At 38.2% G+C, this 22,156-nt stretch overlaps 1 protein-coding gene across 1 annotated transcript in view; it reads left to right on the top strand.

Annotated features, from left to right (window-relative positions):
* WWTR1 (WW domain containing transcription regulator 1) overlaps positions 1-22,156 on the top strand; it is a 90,181-nt gene that overhangs the window by 45,809 nt on the left and 22,216 nt on the right. Inside the window, exon 2 of the mRNA XM_032225147.1 lies at positions 12,340-12,476. Within this exon, the coding sequence (XP_032081038.1) occupies positions 12,340-12,476 (137 nt within the window). The remainder of the gene's footprint in view (positions 1-12,339; positions 12,477-22,156) is intronic.

The following is a 22,156-nucleotide window of genomic DNA, read 5'->3' as shown; positions in this document are numbered from 1 at the left end:
TTAATAGTATCATAGGACTTCTGAAATATTGCATTTTATGATGTCCAATTTATCACATGCTTGGCACATTGTATAATTGTTTTAAAATACCTGCAAATCAGACTTTCCCAATATTGTACAATATTATTAGTGCATTTAGATGCATAATGTACATCTAATATCACACATGATATAAGATCAACATGATAAAACCTGTTGGGCTAAACAAGGAGTATATTCGGGCTCTAAGAACAGCCAAAAGATCACACATTGCCTCCTTGGTAGCGTCCGCCGAGTCCCGCCCAGCCGCCCTGTTTAGGATAACCCGCTCCCTCCTAAATAGGAGGGAGACGGAGAACCCCTTACAGGGTAAGGCTGAGGAGTATGTACAGTTCTTGGCGGACAAAGTTGCTCGGTTTCGATCGGACCTGGACTCCACTCCTGCAGATCCAGCCGAGACACAAGGGAATGATCTGGCAGACCATCTCTGGGTTGAGTTTCAGGATGTTGCCTCCGGGGATGTGGACAAGGCTATGCGAGCTGTGAGTGCCTCCACCTGTATACTGGACCCGTGTCCCTCCTGGCTGGTTGCCAACAGCAGTGAGGTGACATGAGGCTGGATCCAGGCGGTTGTTACCACCTCTCTTCGGGAGGGGCATCTCCCCACCGCGCTGAAGGCGGTGGTGGTGAGACCCCTCCTGAAGAAACCGTCCTTGGATCCAGCAGTTCTTAACAACTACCGTCCAGTCTCCAACCTCCCCTTTGTGGGGAAGGTTGTTGAGAAGGTGGTGGCCTTCCAGCTTCAGCGTACCTTGGAGGAAGCTAACTATCTTGACCCCTTCCAGTCTGGCTTCAGGCCCGGTTACAGCACAGAAACCGCTTTGGTCGCTTTGACCGATGATCTCTGGAGAGCCAGAGATGGAGGCCATGCGTCCATCCTGGTTCTCCTTGACCTCTCAGCGGCTTTCGATACCATCGACCATGGTATCCTTCTGCGACGACTGCGGGAGGTGGGGGTGGGCGGCACTGTTTTGCAGTGGTTCTCCTCCTACCTCTCGGACAGGTCGGTGTTGGTGGGGGGACAGAGATTGTCCCCGAGGCCACTTACTTGTGGGGTGTCGCAGGGCTCGGTCTTATCCCCCCTACTATTTAACATATACATGAAACCGCTGGGCGAAATCATTCGGAGGCACGGGATAAAATACCATCAGTATGCGGACGATACACAGTTGTATCTGTCCGCCCCGTGCCAACTCAATGAAGCGGTGGAAGTGATGAACCGGGGCCTTGAGGCTGTCAAAGACTGGATGAGAGCTAACAAACTGGTGCTCAACCCGGAAAAGACCGAGTGGCTGTTGGGTTTTCCTCCCAATAATTTGGCTAATGTTCCATCAATCAGGCTGGGGGGACAAAATTTATACCCCTCAGACAGGGTCCGCAACTTGGGAGTCCTCCTGGACCCACAGCTGAGTTTTGACCATCATTTGTCAGCTGTGACCAGGGGGGCATTTGCTCAGGTTCGCCTGATGCGCCAGTTGCGGCCCTACCTGAACCGGGAGGCCCTCACAACAGTCACTCGAGCCCTTGTGATCTCCAGGCTGGAATACTGCAACGTGCTCTACATGGGGCTGCCCTTGAAGAGCATCCGGCGACTTCAGCTAGTCCAGAATGCGGCCGCGCGAGTGATCGTGGGCGCACCACGGTTCGCCCACATAACACCGATCCTCCGTGAGCTGCGCTGGCTACCTGTTGATCTCCGGGTGCACTTCAAGGTCCTACTTACCACTCACAAAGCGCTCCATGGTAGTGGATCTGGCTATTTGAGAGACCGCCTTCTGCCAATTACCTCCCTGCGTCCCATCAGATCGCACAGGGTAGGCCTCCTCCGAATTCCATCCGCCAGTCAGTGCCGACTGGCGACTACGCGGAGGAGAGCCTTCTCAGTTGCAGCTCCGACGCTATGGAACAATCTCCCCGTGGAGATCCGCACCCTCACCACCACCCATGCCTTCCGCACGGCCCTTAAGATCTGGCTATCCCGTCAGGCCTGGGGATAAAAAATCTTAGTTCGTCCCCTCCCGAATGATGAATGAATGTTGTGCTCTATTTTTAATATTATGTATTGTCTTATGTTTTTTTGTCTTTGTACCCCCTTCCCCGTGTTTTGTAAGCCGCCCTGAGTCCCCTCAGGGAAAAGGGCGGCCTATAAATTATAATAAACATTCCAAACATTCCAAACATTCAAGGGATAATTTGATTTTAAATGGCATTAAGTGAATTGCTATTTTATACACACAAAACACACACATGCCAGCACAAAGACAAATACTAATATGATGAAGTAGGGGGAAAAATCTATCAAGAAATAAAATCTGAAAAGTGGGGCAGGCAGGAAAAACTGATATTTCTTGGGGAGATATGCAGTTTTAAGAGCAGGGCAATTACTGTTTTATTTAGATGATAACAATGCTATAATAATAGATCTCAATGTTTAATCGTAGCATTGTAGCAATGGTACTGGTTGACCGGATATTCTACAGGACAATATAAGCTGTCACCCTTCAAAGAGCAGTAAATGACTGAGAACATGTAGATTGCTGGACCTGATGAGTCATCAATTTCTCACATGGTCTAAAACTGGCTTTCTTTGATTCAGCTCAGCCATAAAATCCATTCTCTTTTCTGTTCTCAGAACACAAAACTCTGTATTAGAAAAGCTAACATGTACATCTATAATATCCTGCTAAACAAAAATACTAGTTTTGCAGATCCAGGCATGATTTATAATTGTTATCTATCCATCTATCTATCTATCTATCTATCTATCTATCTATCTATCTATCTATCTATCTATCTATCTATCATCTATCATCTATCTATCACCTATCTATCTATCCTATCTAATATTTCAGTGTTTTATTCAGCTAACAGGTTTTCACATCTAGGTGTGCAGATGACACAATAAAATTAAGTGGCAAAATAGAAACCTGACCATGTAGATTAGTAGTCATCCAACTGAATTTTACTATACAGGGATATAAAAATTACAGTATACAGTTCAGATGAAGTGGCTTACCAAAATTTACATGGAGAAATTATTTTGCTAGAGAAGGAAGGCAAGATTCTTCCTGCTCCTGTTAACTGAGTAAGAAACAGTCTTTCTCAGCAAGAATGCACTCAAAGTGAGAGGAATAAGTCCCCATTTTCAAATTCCATAATTTATTATATGACTTCAAAAATGCCAGTGAATATATGAGCTTACAAGTGGAATGCAAATACTTCAAACGGAAATTTAGCTTCACATAGGAGTTTAGAAACTGGTCTAAAACATTCTTAACCCTTTAGGTCAGGGTCTCTCAACCTTGGGAACTTTAAGATGTGTGGACTTCAACTCCCAGAATTCCCCAGCCAGCATGGAGTTGAAGTCCACACATATTAAAGTTCCCAACATTGAGAAACCCTATTCTAGACATCTTCCCCAATTGATTTATTATTTTATTTTATTATTTTTTAAAGTTATATGCTACTCATCTCTCCAAAAGCAACCCTATTGTTCCTGTCTTCCCCCCAAATATAAGAGAAGTTGGCATCTAGTGGATAGAAAAGGCTGCTCTAGAAGGATCCTAAAGACTTCACAATTAGTCTTTAATTGTGATGTTCAAAGTTGAGGTGCACAATGGCTTATATTTTCTCTCTTCATTAACTTATAGTAACAATGCTTGTTATATCTTCTAGGACTAGTTGCCATAAACTATCATGTAGCCTCAACTCCATAAGTTGGCCCAAAAGTATAGTATTGATAGTATTGAAAGCTGCCAAGAGTTCAAACAGAGCAAAGATAGGCCTGCAGCGGTTCCTTTAAGAATCTTTGGCCTGCCACACTCTTATTAAGGGGGGGATTTAGCAAAGGGTAGAATGTGTTGTTTTCAAAATAAAAAATTCCTTCCTAGAAGCTCAAGGTCATCTTTTGTCTCCCAAACCTTTACACCTGACTGGAAGCAGTTAGGCGTAAATGCCAGTGTGGAAAAAGAAGATTGGACTATGTGATGGACTGTGGGTTTGGGGGTAAGGTCATGAACTTTTAACTGGGTGGGATTCTGATGTAACTTCCACAGTTGGAATCCCCACAGCTATGTGCCAACATGCCTGTTTTATTAAATTTGAACTTTAAGCATAGTTTTGCCTTCGACTTTGATTTGATTCTACATGGCATTTGGAACATAGTGGTGGGTTCTGGATCCCGTTCCAACCAGTATGGTTGGAATGGGCCCGGCAGAACCACATGGATGTGCACAGCATGCACGCACATGCGTTTTACAGCCTCTGTGAGCCTCTACGATCCTCCAGCTGCTCAGCGGAGCATCACGCAGGTGCTGTATGCGTTGTGCATGTGCATGGAAGGAGGGTGGGTGGGGCCTCCGGAGCACCATACCGGAACGGTATCCGGTGCTCCGGACAGGCTCCAACATATATATATATAGGATCAGAGCTTTGTCTCTTGATAGGAATTCTTTTTTCTTTAAGTATCAGGTTCTGCAGTCTGAAAACCTCTGGGCTGCAAGTATCAAATATAAGTAGTTCTTGATTAGTGACACAATTTGCAACAGGAAGTTGTGTTATGTGAAGCACTCACTAAGTGAAATTATAACTTGTGCTTTTGATCTTACTTCACCTTTCCTTTGCTTTACAGACCTGTGGAGGTTGAAAATGCACCGATTGGTCATGAAATTACTTTGTCATCATCATTGTAAACAGTCACTAAATAAGGCAGTTTGTTTTGAATCAAAATATAGAAAAGAAATCCTTCTATTTTATTATCTTATGTAGCTTTCTTGTCTTTAGTATTATATTTTCTTCTTCTCTAAGACCAACTGAAATAGAAATGCTAATTTTAAACCAGTACTAGTTTTTAAAAATAAGTTAGTTTTCCACCTTATGAAGTCAAGTAGCATTTGCTAACAAGAGCTTTTCTTTGAATTCCTTGAAGCTGAGCACACTAATAAAAATGCCACAATAAAACCATCCCTCTGTAGAGACTTTCTTGTCATGTTCTTGAATGAAATCGAAAGGCTTTCTTTTCACCATGATGGTATTAAGAAGGACAAGCTTAAGTTTCTAGCTTAAAACAAATTCAGCACATTCTCCCCCAAATGCAGCTGTAGCATTTTAGAACCTACAAACTCTGCATAATTTTAATATCTTTGCATGCTCACTAGATAGGTTTTGAATCACGGTTCTATTAATTTCCTCATGTGTAACTCAGAACAGCAGCAATTGATTGCTTGTACAATAGGAACTGCACTGCATATTTTTGAGGGCTGTCCAGAATATGGTTGAAAACCAAAACCTTGCTGATATAAGTGTGGTCATCTACTAGTGAAGTGCGATGATTTACATGAAAGAAGATCCAAAGAGGTTCATTCACTTAGTAGGACTTTCCAGTAGAAGCAGTTTATATGCTCAACAGTGAGTCATTGGGTTGACTAATAGAGAGTAATGAAGTTTCTGCATATAAAATAAAAAAAACCACAACTTATTCACTTTCAGATTTTTCACTACTAAATCAAGGATTTAAAAAGTATATATTTAATTTAAAAGCAGAAAATCTTATGGGTCATATAGCTACATCAATTGCTATTGAAAAACCTGAGAGCAATGTTCACATTTTTAGACAACCATGAAAATTAATGATTTTAATATTCGGTTGTAATTTGTTAATAGAGCATGCCAAGGAAAATGCTTTAAGACTGGGAAAATTGGACACACCTATTTGAAACTCTAATTGAGGGGTATCCAACCTTGGCACTTTAACACTTGTGAACTTCAACTCTCAGAATTCCCCACCCAATGTTGCTTTCAGTAATTCTGGGAATTGAAGTTCACAGGTCTTAAAGTCTCCAAGATTGGACATCCCTGATCTAGATATTTCTACTTATTAGTAAGAATTAGACTTCAAAACCTCATTTCTTCCAGAAGTGTTGTGCTCAGTTATCATATGTGAAAGCTACTAAGTTCAGAAAGGCTGGTGTGGAAATGGAATAATGATCTGATTTGATCTATAGATCTATAATTATCTATAGTAGCTTCCTACTTTCACTATTCATCTCTCCATAGAACCTTGAATAATATCACAAGAAGATTTTACCAATTGGATGGCATTTGCATATTGGATGCCCTTTGATTGATAAGTCAAATATTATCTAATCTTTATAGTGTTTTTTTAAAGTAAGGTGTTCTTCCTTTTATTTCCCCTTTTCCTTTTTTAAATATTTTACTTACCTCAATTTTATTTAAGCTCTTTTTGAAATTACAAGTACAAGGGCTTTATCTACGCCTGAGAATACTTTTAAGTACTTTTAAGAATACTTTTAAGAGAATTCACTTTTAAGTGAATTGTTTGGATGTAGTGAAAAATGACCCAGCTTTAAACGAGAATGCTGTAATTCATTCCAATTTTGTTTTGACCCCAAATATTAAATGTATTGATATAATTAATGCTAATTAATACAAACAGATAGTCATCTGTTGAGGGATACAATACAGTTATGCAGACTTTACCAATATTTGACCAGACAATTACCCAGACTGTTTTGGAGCAAAGGAAGAGAATCCATTGCTGAGAGCTGCATCTCGTGCTGGAGAAGAGAACTGCAAGCCATCTGCCCTGTCTTGTGTTCTTAAGAGAGCGAGGATCAACCTGTGACTCCAAAGTTTCTTTCTTGTAGCCCTACGGTTTCTTGCTGTAATTGATGGAACATTTTTTTGCCCCAACAAGGGAAAAAAGACATTACTATTGTAGCATAATCTCTAACATCAGATTAACATAATTATAGAAAACAAAGGAATTCCTCAAACTCACACTAAGAAAACAACCCCCCTCCCCCCCAAAAAAATAGGTTCCAGCCCCTTCCATTTTCATCACCGCCCATCCCTGTTGCCCTGGGCTCTTTCGAAATGTTAAATGTTGCCCCCAGCCACCAAAAGGTTTCACCTGACTTAAGAAAGGGTTTAGGGTGGCATGAACTCTATTGTTAAACAGTCGCCAAACATTTGCCAATCAAAGGAGAGAACAATACAATCTCCAGTCTTCTCAGACACTGTAATGTCTTGGGCTCAACCTGCCCAGCCTTGTTTCACTTTTTTTTTTTGTCTTTGATCTGCATGCAAATCTTGTGAGCTCCTTCTCTCCAGTTTATCTCTGCTTTCAAAAAAGCAGAAATGCACCTCCCATTTTCATGGGATTGTGGTTTCCTTACACTTCAGCTTCACTTCAAGAGAGGGTACTTCAGAGCGTCTTTATTTTGGAGATAGTTGTTATCAAGCTCATAGTTATATGAAAGGACAAGAAGCAGATGGCAGGAGTCTCCCTTTAGGGCTGGGCATCTCTGATGGCTACAATGGAAAGGAATGGAGGATTGACTGACAAAACAAACAAGGGGAAAACCAGGCTCTGCCGTTCCCTTCATTCTAATTTGGTGAACAAGAAAGCAACTGCTGCAACAGGGAGTATTGTGACAAATGTGTTTCCCAAAAGAGTAGATAACACTTGGCACTGTGATATTTACAGCATGCCAGTAACAGGAGGGAGAATAGAGCATGGTTGGAAACAATAGGTGCCTATTTCAGCAGTAGGCTTATTAAAATAAACAACTTCATTTGCTGTCACTGTCATTTCTTAGAAGAGCTCATTGCTTTGTTCATACATTGAAGTAATTTATACATTTTCTCATCTTAAATTACCAGTTTATCCAGTAAAAGAAGTTTCCATTTAAATCTGAGTCAGGTTTAGTCGTTTATTAGATGTTCATCTTTCAGCTAACAAAATGAGGATCATATATGTATTTCATAGGTGTTAAAGTCATTGTACCTGTATGTGATAATAAAATAAATACATGTGTTCCTCACTTTTTGTACTGCTATGAAAATAGACCATATTGGATTATATCCAGTTACATTAGTTGAATTTAGTTCCCACTGATATCCATGTGAAGTTTATTTTAGTATTGATTTTACTGTGTCAAAATTTAGAAAAATGGAACTTCAATGTAATCCATAGGCTGGATTCACATGTTTCACTACGCCATAATATGTTTTGTCTGGTTTGTGATTACCACATAAATGAACCCTATGATTTATAAATCATACCTTGCAGGATGTACAAGCTCTTCTAATTATGGCTTAGACAACAAAAAAAGCAGTGATGGCATATAGTAGTGTGGTATATGAATTAGATTCTAAGGTGGTTTAATTTTTGTTATTTTCTTTGCTACAAAGAAAAAAACACACTGTTCCATATTTTTCCTTCTTTCCCCGTATTTCCACTTTTTCATTTCTTATATTTAAGTTCTCATTTCTTTAGACTGCAGTATTCCATTACATGCCACAAAAAATGTATTTTGATGCCTTTTTATCAACTATCAACAAAGCCACAGTTACGTGTAACTGCCCCATGTGACATTAGATTTTTGCACAATAAAGCATTTATTATTAAAAATGATTGGGATTTCATATAAACATTCTTCTTTTATTGATAGATTAGGATTATTATTTGATCATTATGTTGTCTTCCTGTGTGAGAAAACTTTCTTATTGTCCAATTTCAATATCTAATTTTCTGTTTTCATTTCAGTTTATTTCTATTTGAAATTTGCTGAAACAGTTTATTTCAACATTTTAAATCACTTCCATCTTAATAAATTATATTATTTAAGTGAGTCATATACTCTTTATGTCAGTCAAAACTTCAACGCCACATAGAGTTTATGCTGCTTAAAATGCAAATAATCTAGCTACTACATGCATAGAATTGCTGAACTGATTGGCAGATGTACAAAACTGTTAGTATATTTTTTTATTACAAGGGGTAGGAGTGATTTAAAACTGTCCATTTTTAATACTTAAATTGAAATGCATATCCTGGAAGGACAAACTTGGGAAATGGGTCAATTTTCAAGGTATTTTCATTAAGGAAGAATAGTCAATTTTTAGAAATATTGATATGATATAATATTAAATTATTTTTATTTAATTATAATTTTATATCTATATTCTTTACCCCATGCATGATTTTGTAAATATTGATCATATTCCTCTAAAATCTTTTTGTTATCCTTAAGCCCAGAATACTTTACATGTTGTTAACCCTCCTTTTTTTTAGAAAGGAATTTGTTGAGATTCCAGTCTGCTCACTTTCAACAACTTTTCTATACAATATATGTTAAACCACAGCATTCATAGTTCCTAAATCTCTTGAACAATTGTGGGAGATGATAGCCAACATATGTAGAGGCATCAAATACGTTTCAATGTTTTGTTTATAGAACAAAAAAGAACTTAGATGTTTAGACAGCACAGAGTTGAAAAGAAGAGGAAAAAATGTTTCATAATATAGAAGAGAAACAAGCGCTGGAAAGCAAAACTAGAATTGAGAGAAACCTTGAAGTCAGGAAATGACTCACTAGATGAAAGGAGGCACAAGTGATACAGAAGAATTGAAAGTGGCTTTGGAGCTACAGAGTTGAAAATCTGGGATAAAGGTGAAGCTAAACTTTCAGAGTTTTTAAAAGTTGCATCAGAATCTGGGCCACTTCCTATGCTAACTTTTTTTTATTTGTTTATTTATTTTCATTACCACCTTTATTATCTTTATTATTATTATTCATAAGAAAAAAATTAAAAGCATTCATTGTGCTTTAAAAAAAAATCTAGTTGTCTGCAAGCTTACAAGTATAAAATGATAAAGAAAAGAATAAAGCAAAAGCAAAAATGAATTTGTCATGGGTATCTTTTTGCTTGAGTAGATACAGGGCATTCTGATCGCTCCCTTCATCTTAAACAGTAGGCAGAGCTAGAAGACTCTGATGGTCTTTCTATGGGAGGAGATAGCTCCACCTCCAGTTTTGGAATTCTAAGCTAGAAGGAAAACTCAAATTAAGCCCACATGAGAAAGATAAAAATAAACAATAGATACAAGTGGTAACTGAAATTGAATTCCCCCCCCCCCATATCATGTTAGGGTCACAGTGCATAGGTGCTATTCTGCTGGTTCGCCCCAGTTCGCACAAACCAGTGGTGGGAGGCTCCGCCCACCCGCCCATGTCATCATGGACGCTCTGCACATGTGCAGAAGCGCCTTGAGCAAAGTGAGTGTGCACACTCCCAGTTCCAAACCAATAGCAAAGGTAAGAGGATTTCATGCCTGGCACAGTACATAGGTGGGCTGGGTGCCTTGTTTCTGATACAGAAAAAGGACCTTCATGGTATGGCCAGTATTAAGTTTTCTGCAGCAGTCAGACTTACGGAATTCTGTAGTTTGGTAATATCCTGGAGAAAACCTAATTTTTTGCTAGGAGCTATTTTCTGTACAGGTAGTCCTCAACTTACAACAGTTCATATAGTGAGTGTTCAAAGTTACAAACAGCCTTTGAAAAAAGAGACATAATTTTCACACGTAAGCCATGTCAGCATCCCAGGGTCACATGATCAAAATTCAGATGCTTGGGAATTGACTCATATTTATGACCACTGCAATGTCCTGACGTGATATGAACACCTTTTGTGAAATTTTGACAACCAAAGTCAATGAGGAAGCCAGATTCACTTAACAACCGTGTTACTAACTTAAAAGCTATTCTGATTCATATAACAACTGTGAAAAGAAAGATTGTAAAAGCAGGCAAATTTCACATAACAAATGTCTCGCTTAGCAACAGAAATGTTGGACTCAATTGTCATAAGTCCAGGACTACCTGTAGTATTTTACTGTTTACTGCTATTATTACGAAACAAAATCATACCAATTTGAATGCCAAGTTTGTGAAGTACTCCAGACAGGGAGTAGAGCCAGATGAACTAATTCTACTTTGGGAGACAGGGACAAGAGCCATAGCCAGGGCAACAGTCAGATAAGTGACCACTGCCTACAAGAGGCAGGTGGATATGGTGAACATTTCAAGAGGGACCCTCCTTAGTTTCTTGGGCTGTAAAGGCAATGGGAGAAGAAATGTACTTTCAGATTTGCAATATTTTGCTAATGTACCTTAAAATAAAACAGAGCTTGTTCTTCTGGATGTATTACTTGTATGCACTATCTTGCAAGGCTGATATTGATGTTGGCATGGTTTGGTTTTTTTTACATATCTATATGAAATCATGTATGAAACTAGTAGAAGCTCCTCAAGGTGCCAACATAGAAGGAAAGCCTTGCTAAAACGCCAAGTGTGTAATTGAAACTAGCTGTTACAAGTAGTTAACTAACTATATGTGTACCTAAGTTTGAAGGCAGATTGGAATTAAAATTTTGAAATTTCATTTTTTTTTAAAAAAATGATTTTTTTTCAGAGTTTGCATATTCCTATCTTTGTTCGCAAGACTACATCCAATAATACAAAGATATTCAAATGTAGCTGAGTAATTTCAATAGACAGGTTGATGGGTTCTTTGGAGAATCACCTTGTAGATAAATGCTGAATTTGGCATATTGTTTATTCATCTCAAAAACAGATATTTTATGAGGGGAATGGAATAATCTTTTCTGATAGGAATTACCATCAGAGTTAGAGCTACTTCTGGAGTGATTGGAAGGGAACTATCCCACTATAGAATTCATTGACCTTGTTATAGGAAAATAATGTAAAAAACAAGTTCAAGGGATATCTACATATTTGGAGACAGGAAATTCTAAAGCAGGGGTGTCAAACTCGCATCATCATGGCGGTGTCACGTGACATCAGGACTTTCCCACTCCCTTTGCTAAACTGGGCGGGGCCAGAACATGACCTATCCGGTCTGTGGGCCACAAGTTTGACACCCCAGTTTTAAAGAAAAGGATTTGGAAAAGGACAAATAATAAAATAATTAAGACATTTCAGGCTGTACAAAGACTAGTAATTAATGCAATAAGGGTTAGTACTTTTAGGTAAATAGAAAATTAACTTTTGCAAGATTCAAGAACTCTCAGATGTCTCAAGAACTTCGCCCTTGAAATTTTTTCAGAGTTTGCATATTCCTATCTTTGTTTGCAAGACTACATCCAATAATACAAAGATGTTCAAATGTAGCTGAGTAATTTCAATAGACAAATTGATGAGTTCTTTGGAGAATAACCTTGTAGATAAATGCTGAATTTGGCATATTGTTTATTCATCTCAAAAACAGATATTTTATCAGCTCTGTGATGGCAGTAAAATAATATGACAGAAGAGTGAACAAATAGCAATTTTGGATACTTATATGTGTTAATATTATGATGCCAACAAAAAGTAGGGAGACAGACTAATAGATAGCATAAACAAATGAGCACCATGTAATTAAAACTATGATTGGAACAATCTTAATAACTCCCAACTTTCTCTTTTGTAGCCACATAGAGAAAATTACAACTTGGCAAGATCCTCGAAAGACTATGACCCAGCCATTAAATCACATGAGCCATCATCCTTCAACCACTTCCACTCCAGTATCACAACGTTCAATGGCCATGTCGCAACCCAACCTCGGTGAGTAATAGGAAAAGGAACAAGAGTTTCAAATAATTGTGACCTTCTTCTAATCTCTTTTATTGACAAACAATATACTTGGTTGACTGTGCATAATGATGAATAAACTTTGGGGACTAAGTCCAACAATTAGAGTGAGTCAGAAAATACAGAAAGCTTCTTGAAGAATATCCAAGATCCTTGTAGAACCTTTTGGGCCTAGCAAGTTGTTGTTCATTTAACTGTATCAAATATACTATTTCTTAAGGAAATTAATCTGCGAACATCTGTTTCACTTGTGTCTCATCTGGGAATGTCTTGTAGAGACATTTACAAGATTTAAAATGAAATTGTTTTTGTTTGGAAAGTTAAGTTTGTGTTGTCTACTTGGTAGTTAACTGTATTTAAAAGAAACCTTTATTTAACTCCAACTAACCTTAACTCCACATTTAATTGTAATAACTCATATTAATACAATTGAAGCTACTTCTGTACAGGCATGCATTTAATTGTGCTGCATTTTTTTATCATTATAATTAAAAATTATGGTGAACTAGGATCTGAAATATATATTTCAGCTCTGGCTAAGATGGAACCTGTTTATTTATTTGTTTGTTTATATTTCCTATTTTTACTGCCCCTCTCCCTCAGATCTGTGGAGTAATTAATATCTATTATAATTCTAATACCAAATTGTGATTAAAACTGATAAGGAAAGGAAAGGAAAGAGAAGAAGGAATACGCATCTAAATATAAAGCGTGGCTTTTACTGCGTTTGATTATTATTATTATACTTACCTCATATACTGTATTTGTAAAGATTGGCAATGAATAAAAAATTCCGCCAAGTAATCTTTCCCCAGCCATAGCTGGTAACACTACTGATACCACTGATACTACTACTGCTCTGAATCCTGTTACATGTTCAAAATTAGATTTTTTTTTTCTTTTTGTGAATCTGAGTTCCTAATTGCAAATTATATTTTCCCAGAACTTTGATAGCACATGTTAATCCCAGACATTTAGCACCTTTATGTAGCCAAAGGAAAAAGAATGTTTTTGGTTCAAATTTGAAGCAGGTTTTTTTTTAGACCAGCCCATGAGCCCTGAAACCAGGCCTGCTGAGCCAACATTTTCCCAGACAACACAGATGGAATGGAAATTGGATAAGGAGACAGATCTAATAGTCTGGCAAAAATCTATTCAAATGCAGATTATATACTTCTGTCTTTTGCCTTAAGATATTTAGGCAACAAAAATTGTATTGGAAAATGTGCCATGAACAAGGTGGAGATTAAAAGTTTTTCTACGTGTATGTCCTGGTCTGTTCTTATGTGGGTGTTTACTGTTGTGATGCTTCTTAGTATGAGCTGGGAAAATTGTTTACTCCCTGAATAGCTTATCCAGTTTTACTTCACTTTTCGTCTTGTATTTCAAGAAAGGGTACAAAACACCCTGGCAGGTGTTTTATTAGTAAAGATTTCTGATTAAATAGAACAAAGTGGAAATAAATTGAAATTCAGTGTTTAACCAATTCTAGTTCTTCCATCTTTTTTTGTGTCTGATCTTTGTGGTATATTGCTACAATGGCACAGTAATTCAATTTTTTTTACTTGTATATGTTATTGAACTAAACTAAAAATGGCAACAATTCCCATAGTTGGCAATACTGGCAGGTATGTTTCAGTCAGATTTGGAGGAACATGGATTCCCCTATCCCTGCTTTATTGATGAGAAAAAGGTCTTCAACTTGTGCATGCAATGTAAGAATCTTATATCAATTTTGGGACTGTTTTACGTTAGGTCTAGAATTTCTCCTAATATGGTTAGACAGAAGGACTAGATATCTAAACCACAATGAGATTTAGGTTTCAAAGGGAACTCTCCAAATATTGTAATAAACAATTCAGTTGTTCTCATTCTGGGTATTTGCATTATGGAAGTGCTTAAAGTTCTATCATCATGTTTTTTATTTATGCCTACACAATATTCCAAAACATTGTGAGATTAATAAATGTTTCTGTGCACCTGGAGGCTTTATTCTTCTTCTCTCCCTCCCTCCCCCTTACAAATGAGAGATAAGTTAGATGACACCTCAGGGACATGTGTAGAATCATTCTTTGTTTCGCTGTTTTTAATGCCAAGAGATAGCAGATAATTTTCATCAGTGAACTCTACAAGAAAAGTATACACCAGAAATCAAATGAAATGCTTGAGGTTGTTTTACAGGTAAATCAGATATTCCCAACCTTTTAAAGGTCATAGGGAAAAAATGCTATCTGTTTTGGGAATAATGCAGATAGTATTGATGAAGGAAATATCCTTCTGGGTTCGGCTCCAAGTGGGGAAAAAGACACTGGAGACATGGAGGCTGCTTGGAAAGATGGTTTATTGGTGGACAGGACCGCCATTGCTTGAGTCCTGAACAGAAAAGGTGATCACATGCTTCAATGTTGGTGGAGAAGAAGAGAAGGGCTGAAGGAGGGTCTTGCTAGGCTTTTTATAACCTGTTTAGTCCCACCTCTCTGTTTCCTGTTCCTGTGTAAGAAATGTATTCTGATTAGTTGTCAGACTGCCATAGGGCCATGCAGGGGCAACTCTCTAGGCTGTGTTTTGAATCCAGGTTTGGTTGAGTTCTCAGGTGCCATGTGGTCAGTTGGGGCCAATATTATCATGCTTTAATCCCATCCCCTGGAGCTGAAGTGGAGAAGCCTTTATTAAGTAAAGTGGACTTAATGGCCCATTGACAAAGTGGGGATGGGCAGGAAGCTACAGGCAGCTATTCTGTCTTTTAAAACATTTCTTTCTTTTCACATCCAGAGAAATATTCTGCCTTTTCAATATTTCCTAGGATATTTCATTTTTCTGGGAGAGGGCTGGGTGATAACTTCCTACAGTATAAAAAACTATCTTTCATATTTAGATTTTTAAGAGTAAAGGGAAAGAGTGGAGATTCTCAGACATCCAGGTCATAGTTGTCTCAAAGGTGCTTTCTAAAAAAGTAACTGGACTGTTTTTTCTTTGAGAAAGAAGAACAAAACATTTTTTCTTCTTCTTCAAGGAAAAAACAGCCCAGTTGCCTTTTGAAAAAGCGACTTTGAGATATTGACCAAGTGGTGACCAAGTTATTTTTGCTTGGGTGGAGACATACTGTATATCATGTGTCTACTACAGTACATTTACAGTGTACTCTAATATAAATTTCTTCAAGTTGATGAGAAATTATATACAGAGATAGGTAAGGTTAACGTAGAAGCAGAATAGAGGAATTTTTAGCACCAAGATGTACACTTTCAGAGCAAGTTTATTTCCTTAAAGTAGATCCCTGTTTGATTGTTCTTCCAAAAGGAACATTAGGAAAAATACTCTATAGGATAAAACACCAAAGTAAACTAAGGTTCTGTCGTTCTTTCCTATCTTTTAAATTCAAATGTTCTTTCCTTTTGTATTTTTGTCCTTTTCTTAAATAGTCCCATTACCTTTGTTAGAAGTGAGGACTATTTATTGCACAGAATTGTGAAGTTGCTTTGAAACTTCTTCTTTTGTTATGCACTTGTTAGTATATTGCTACTGCTATCATTGTATTACTTTTAGCAATACAGATATTCCCAAAATGGCTGGTGTGCAGTATCAAAATGCATTAACGAAATACAAATATAGAAACATAGGTCAACAAGATTTTCCCCACAGAGCTGTTTATAACAGATAGTCCTTAGGAGCAATGGAAGATGTTCCAGGTAGATTATCTGTGGGGTTATTTTTTTTTTGTCTACCTCCATTTCCCCCCCCCCCCTTTTCCCTTCGGAGTGATATTAATCTGAGAGATGTGAATTTCATTATGCACTCTACATTTCTCAACTATCTAATCAAGAGTTAGATTTACTGCACAAGGGCTGCAAAAGCTAGAAAAGGAGAGTTATTAAAATGAAATGGAATTCTTTAGTTCTAGAGACATCTTTGTAATTAATTTCAAAATAATAATAGAATCCAGATATTAGGGAAGGTTCCAATCTTTTGGAACAAGTGTGCAACCTGAATGCCTCCTGCAGCCCCAAATTTGTTGTCCCTAGTGTCTCCACAAATCACATCACAAAATCTGGAGGCAAAATAGCTAGTTTTCACTAGCACACTTTTCAACAAATTAGTTTTAAAGAGGGTCCTCTACATGTTTATAAGCTTTCAGCTCTTCCACAAAAAGGCTAAGAGAAAAAGATACCGTGTTTCCCCAAAAATAAGACAGGGTCTTGTTTTCTTTTGACTCCCGAAAAAGCGCTGGGCCTTATTTTTGAGGAAGGCTTATTATTTTTGAGGTGCAGGAAGTGGCAATCACCTCACAACTGCTGCTGTGTTGCAATATTTTCAGGGAGGGCTTATTTTTGGGGAGGGCTTATTTTAGCACATGCGCTCAAAAGCCCGATTGGGCTTATTATCTGAGGAGGTCTTATTTTGGGGGAAACAGGGTACTGTCCACCAGAAGGCTGCCTGACCTTGTTTTAAAATAACTTGTCCAAGCAAGGTGATCTCCATATACACTATTGTTTAGTTAACATCTTCTCTAACCAACCCAGCAGTTTGGCCTGCTGTATGCTGAGCAAAGGAACTATAATCCAATATAGCCGAAGAAAAAAATCCTGAAAATGATAGACTTGGTAGAATTTTTACTTCTTTCCATCTCTAAAAGATCTAGCAACTAGGAGGACAAAATGTCTGTATTGTTCTTCTAGTTGTACTGCTTCTCTTCATGTTTCTGGCTTCAGAATGTGCCCGCTTCCGCTGCTTTACCTTTCCTCCCAAACCAAGCAGGCAATCTGGCAGGAACATTAAGACATGATCAGCTTTGTCAGTGCCATTGAAAAGGGTTTCCTGGGTTATCTAGCCCCTTCTTGGGATCCTTCCTGCTGGTTGACTGGAGAAACAGTAGATCCCATCTGTCTTTGCTGGACTGTGATTGACGAGAGGCAAATGGGAAAACTTGTCTGACGTTCAAACTTGACTCCAGACAAGAAGAATCAAGGAAAGGAAGAGAACAGTCTGCTGTTGACTTGAAAACTCAGCTTAGGAGTCCAATCTTAGGCCTAAGTTGCCAATCTTTTGACTTTTATCTTCATTAAAATATCTTCCCCTCTGCCTTCCACCCACGTAGTCAAACCAAGGCTCTGGGCCATTATTTCTTGGCAGGAGAAAGAAGAATTTGAGACCTGACACACCTATGTAAATTGCAGTCAAATGGCTACTTAAAGTGCAGGTACTTAGAGGAAGGTCCCATTAATCAGCTCCATTTTTAAAAAATGAACAAAAAACACCAGATTATTTTTGTCTTTTCTTGTTTATGTATGCTGTAAGTACCATTTGCAGTGGGCCATTTGGACTTATGTGTCTGCTTTTGTTTTTCTTCCTTCCCATAAGAAACCCCCAAAATAAAACCTGTGCAACAGTTTAAAAAAAAAACTTTTTAACCTTACTATATTATTAGGCATATAAGCTGGCAATGTTCTGAATCTGATGTATTTGGCACATGTCAAAGGTGAGAAAACCAAGGCCAGAGATGATACTTGCTACAGCCTCTGGAGAGGAGGCATCCCTTTAGTGAAATTGGGTTGCAAAAGTTATTTCTCTTTCAAATTGCACTGCATTATTCAGTACCCTAAAATTAATAGAGAGGCGCCAGCTGGGGTTTGAAATATTAATGTAATTTTTTTGGAGAAGCAAATATAATTGACAAAAGAGAAGATGGAAGTATAAGGCTTATCCACAAGTGCTTCTGTCTATTTGAGTAGACATGTATAAGATTGCTCTGTCAGACCTCAATTTAGCATAAGCAGGAAACAGGTGAACTGCAGAAGGGTCGCGGACTAAAATAACTTGGCTCCATTACTCCCTGCCTGTCATCTTCCCTCCTTCCCTCTTTCTGTTTTGTGGCCTCCTGACCAACTTATATATGGTGCAATTCAGTTAAACATATTTTGTGAAAATTCAAGGAGCTGGCATTATACCTCTCCCTCTCCCTCCCTCCCTCCCTCCCGCCCTCCCTCCCTCCCTCCCTCTCTCTCTCTCTCTCTCTCTCTCTCTCTCAGTGCGTGCATGTGTGTGTGTGTGTGTGTGTTTCTCCCAGGATTTAAGTACAAAGGCCCAGAAGTGTTGTTAAATTTTAGTTATCCAAGATCAAGGTATGAATTAGTTCTTACTGGACTATATGTTTTTATTTCTTTATCATTCTTTTCAAACCTGAACAAAAAGTTTTCTACTGACTTAGGACAGTGCAGGGTTTTTATTTAATACTTTACAGATTTTTGGACCACTGTGTACTCTCAACTGGAAAGCAGTATTTTTGCTGACCTTGTTGGAAGACTAATGCTGTTTCTGGGAAATAAGTGAAACAGGCAGTTCTTTGTTGGCAAGAGCAAAGAGAAAGAGAGGAGAGAGAGACTGCTCCCCCCACCCTTTCCTTTCATAATGCCGTGACTAAGTCAGAAGTGTAATGTGGCTGGATTTTCTTCCTATCTCTGCAAACATATGTTTTTCATCAGACTGCTTTGCATGACACTTGATGCTCTCGAGTTTGCAACAAACTGGAGTAGGGATGAAATATATAAATAGGGACTAGTTCAGTGGTGGGTTACAAATATTTTTACTACTGGTTCGGGCTCGTTCATGTGCCTGTGCAATGCTTCTGCGCATGCGCAGAAGTGTCCCGGCAGGTGAGCGGGATCTCCCACCGCTGCTACTGGCAGTTTGGCCGAACAGGGCTGAACCAGGAGCAACCTACCACTGGACTAGTTCACTACTGACTAGAAATCCTAATAAAACCTACTGGAGTTTTTAATATTGAACTACAATTTCCAGAGTTTATAGCAATACTTTTAAAGCTGCTCAGCGCTGAAAGTTGCAGAATATCAAAAGCACAATAACAAAATCATTATTCAGGGTTTATTCCTTCAGTAAACTATTATAATTTATCAGTATTTATGCCTCATTATACTCGTTGGTGTCTTCCCACTTAGAAGCATGTTAAGGAAAATCTTGTGCTGTCCTAGCCTGTAGACAGCTTATGAGAATATGAGTCAGAAAAACAAATTACAACAGATAGTGAAGGCTTTTGTAATAGGTGGCAAATGAAATATTTAGAGGAAAAATACAAGCCACTCTGACCCCAGTCTGATAATTTTTAGATTTGTTGGACTTCAGCTAGGTGGGAATTATAGGAATTCAATAAATTTGGAGGTCATAAGAATTATATCAAATTCTTTTTTAAATGTTTAAGATACAATTTTCTGTTAGATTCTTGAATAACAGGGAACATATCACCGTTTTACTGACAGATTAGTGGCTAAGATTAGATTTTACAGCAATCTAAGGACCCAGAGACATGGCTCACAGAAGTCCCCTAAAAAGCTATTATGTGATCTACTGCCATTTGGAAGCAAGATGCACATAAAAACTAGAATATTAAGCCATAAATAGGTGTGTTGCAGGTTTTGTTTTACAATCCTTTAAATTCCCCCCGAAACACGCGGAAACTCCTCCAGAACTTCCTTTCCCCTGTTGTTTTTACATCAACATCTTTCTCAATATGATAGTTTACATATGTATGTATGCATGCATGCATACATGCATGCATGTAAAACTTTTATAGCATGCTCAGCAGGGGCATCTATGGGGATGTCAAAAAACCAACATGGTGGCTGGAACCGCCCAACTGAAACTTCACTCCTCCTCTCCACAGATGATAGATGATAGATAGATAGATAGATAGATAGATAGATAGATAGATAGATAGATAGATAGATAGATAGATAGATGGATGGATGGATGGATGATTGATAGGTAGGTAGGTAGGTAGGTAGGTAGGTAGGTAGGTAGGTAGGTAGATAGATAGATAGATAGATAGATAGATAGATAGATAGATAGATAGATAGAAAGAAAGATAGAAAGATAGAAAGAATATATGCACAAATCACAAATAGAGACAGAAATCTAGCAAACATTTATCACCCACAATAATAGAGGAGCCACAAAGAAGAAGGGGTCAACCTATTCTCCAAAGCACAAGAAGGCAGGACAAGAAGTAATGGATGGAAATTAATCAAGGAGAGAACCAACCTAGAACTAAGGAAAAATTTCCTGACCGTTAGAACAACTGACCATAAAATGACTTGCCTCCAGAAGTTGTGGGTGCTCCATCAACGGACGTTTTTAAGAAGAGATTGGACAACCATTTGTCTGAAATGGTATAGAGTTTCCTGCTTCAGCATGGTTGGACTAGAAGACCTCCAAGATCTCTTTAAACTCTGTTATTCTATTATTCTTATATTTTCCTTGCACTAACGTTGCTGCATTACTGTATATTTTCCACCCTTATTGGAGTTTTCTGTTTATTTCCTCTATGTTGAAAAAGAAATTTCAAGTTAAATTAAACTATTCTAAATTATGAGGGGTGGGGGTAGGAAAACTACAATTGGTGTAATTAATATCAGTGATGTAAGAAATAGGAACTATAAAGAAATGCTGACGACGCTGAAAAATAATTAGTATAATGTAACAGCGGTTTTGAAAATATATGATTCAGATATTCATATCATTACAGTATTCACAGATGGCCTGATTTCCATTTACTGCAGCACAAAGCCAAAAACACAGTGGCCGTTTGTGGAGGAAAAGGCACTCTTTGTTTAAATGGTATAGACAGATTTCCTAGGAAAAAAGTTTGCAAAAAGCCAGCTGTGAATTTTTCTTCCTTTTGCTGTTAATGAAAGCAGAGAAGATTCAGATTAGGTTTCTTGCTTTGAATTTATTACTCTCTTACTACTTTTGAAACATGAAATAAAGGGACACAAAGTTTCCTGTGGTTTTTTTCACCAATAATAAATAACCACCTGTGCCCCTTCATGATGTATTCCTGTATTTCCATTCCTTTTCTTATTCTCCAACCTGTTAACCCCTGTATTTGAGTTGTTTAGGTGGGCATTGTCTAATTTTGATTTGGAGGCCCACTTCCCCAAAAAATTTCCCCTGGCCTTTACCTCGGCCATCTGATCAACCATAGTTATCAGAAATCCACACCTTCCTGTCAGGGGTCTTGAACCAAAAACTAGGTAGGGCCAGGGCAAAAATGAATTTTTATTTAATTAAATCTCTGTATTAATTTAATTAGTAAGGCTAATATGAACACTCCCCCCATATTTAATAATTTGCCTACTCTGCAATAAAAAATTAACAGTCAGGTAACATTCTGGGACCTGTCTCAAAGCTGCTTTTTCAAAAAGGAACTGGACTTTGTTTTTCCTTGAAGACCTTTCACTTCTCATCCAAGAAGCTTCTTCAGTTTGGAGTGAAGGGTGGAGAATGGAAGGATTTATATTCCTTGCAATCGTCTGGTCTTCAGCGCTCTTTCTGGGAGTCATTGAGTTCACTTGGAGGTTTATCTACGCCCTCAAGGTATTGTGCGAATGGGTGTGGAACCTTCTTGGAACTGCTGAAAGGATTGTGCTGTAAACAGGAGATAAGTGGTGATGTATCCCTCTCCATAGGGCTGTTCAGTCTTAATGTAGATGGACTCTTTGACCCCTCTTTCAGACTGGTTCTCTCTGTCCAGAATGTGGAATTTGCGGTCTTCAAAAGAATGAACTTTGTCTTCCAAATGGACTGCTGAATCTTGTCCTGATGGGGTTGTCTTCCTGTGTTGTGCCATGTGTTTATGAAAT

Source organism: Thamnophis elegans, chromosome 10, assembly GCF_009769535.1.
Source record: "Thamnophis elegans isolate rThaEle1 chromosome 10, rThaEle1.pri, whole genome shotgun sequence".
Lineage (NCBI taxonomy): Eukaryota > Metazoa > Chordata > Lepidosauria > Squamata > Colubridae > Thamnophis > Thamnophis elegans.
This window is presented reverse-complemented; position numbering and strand designations above follow the sequence as displayed.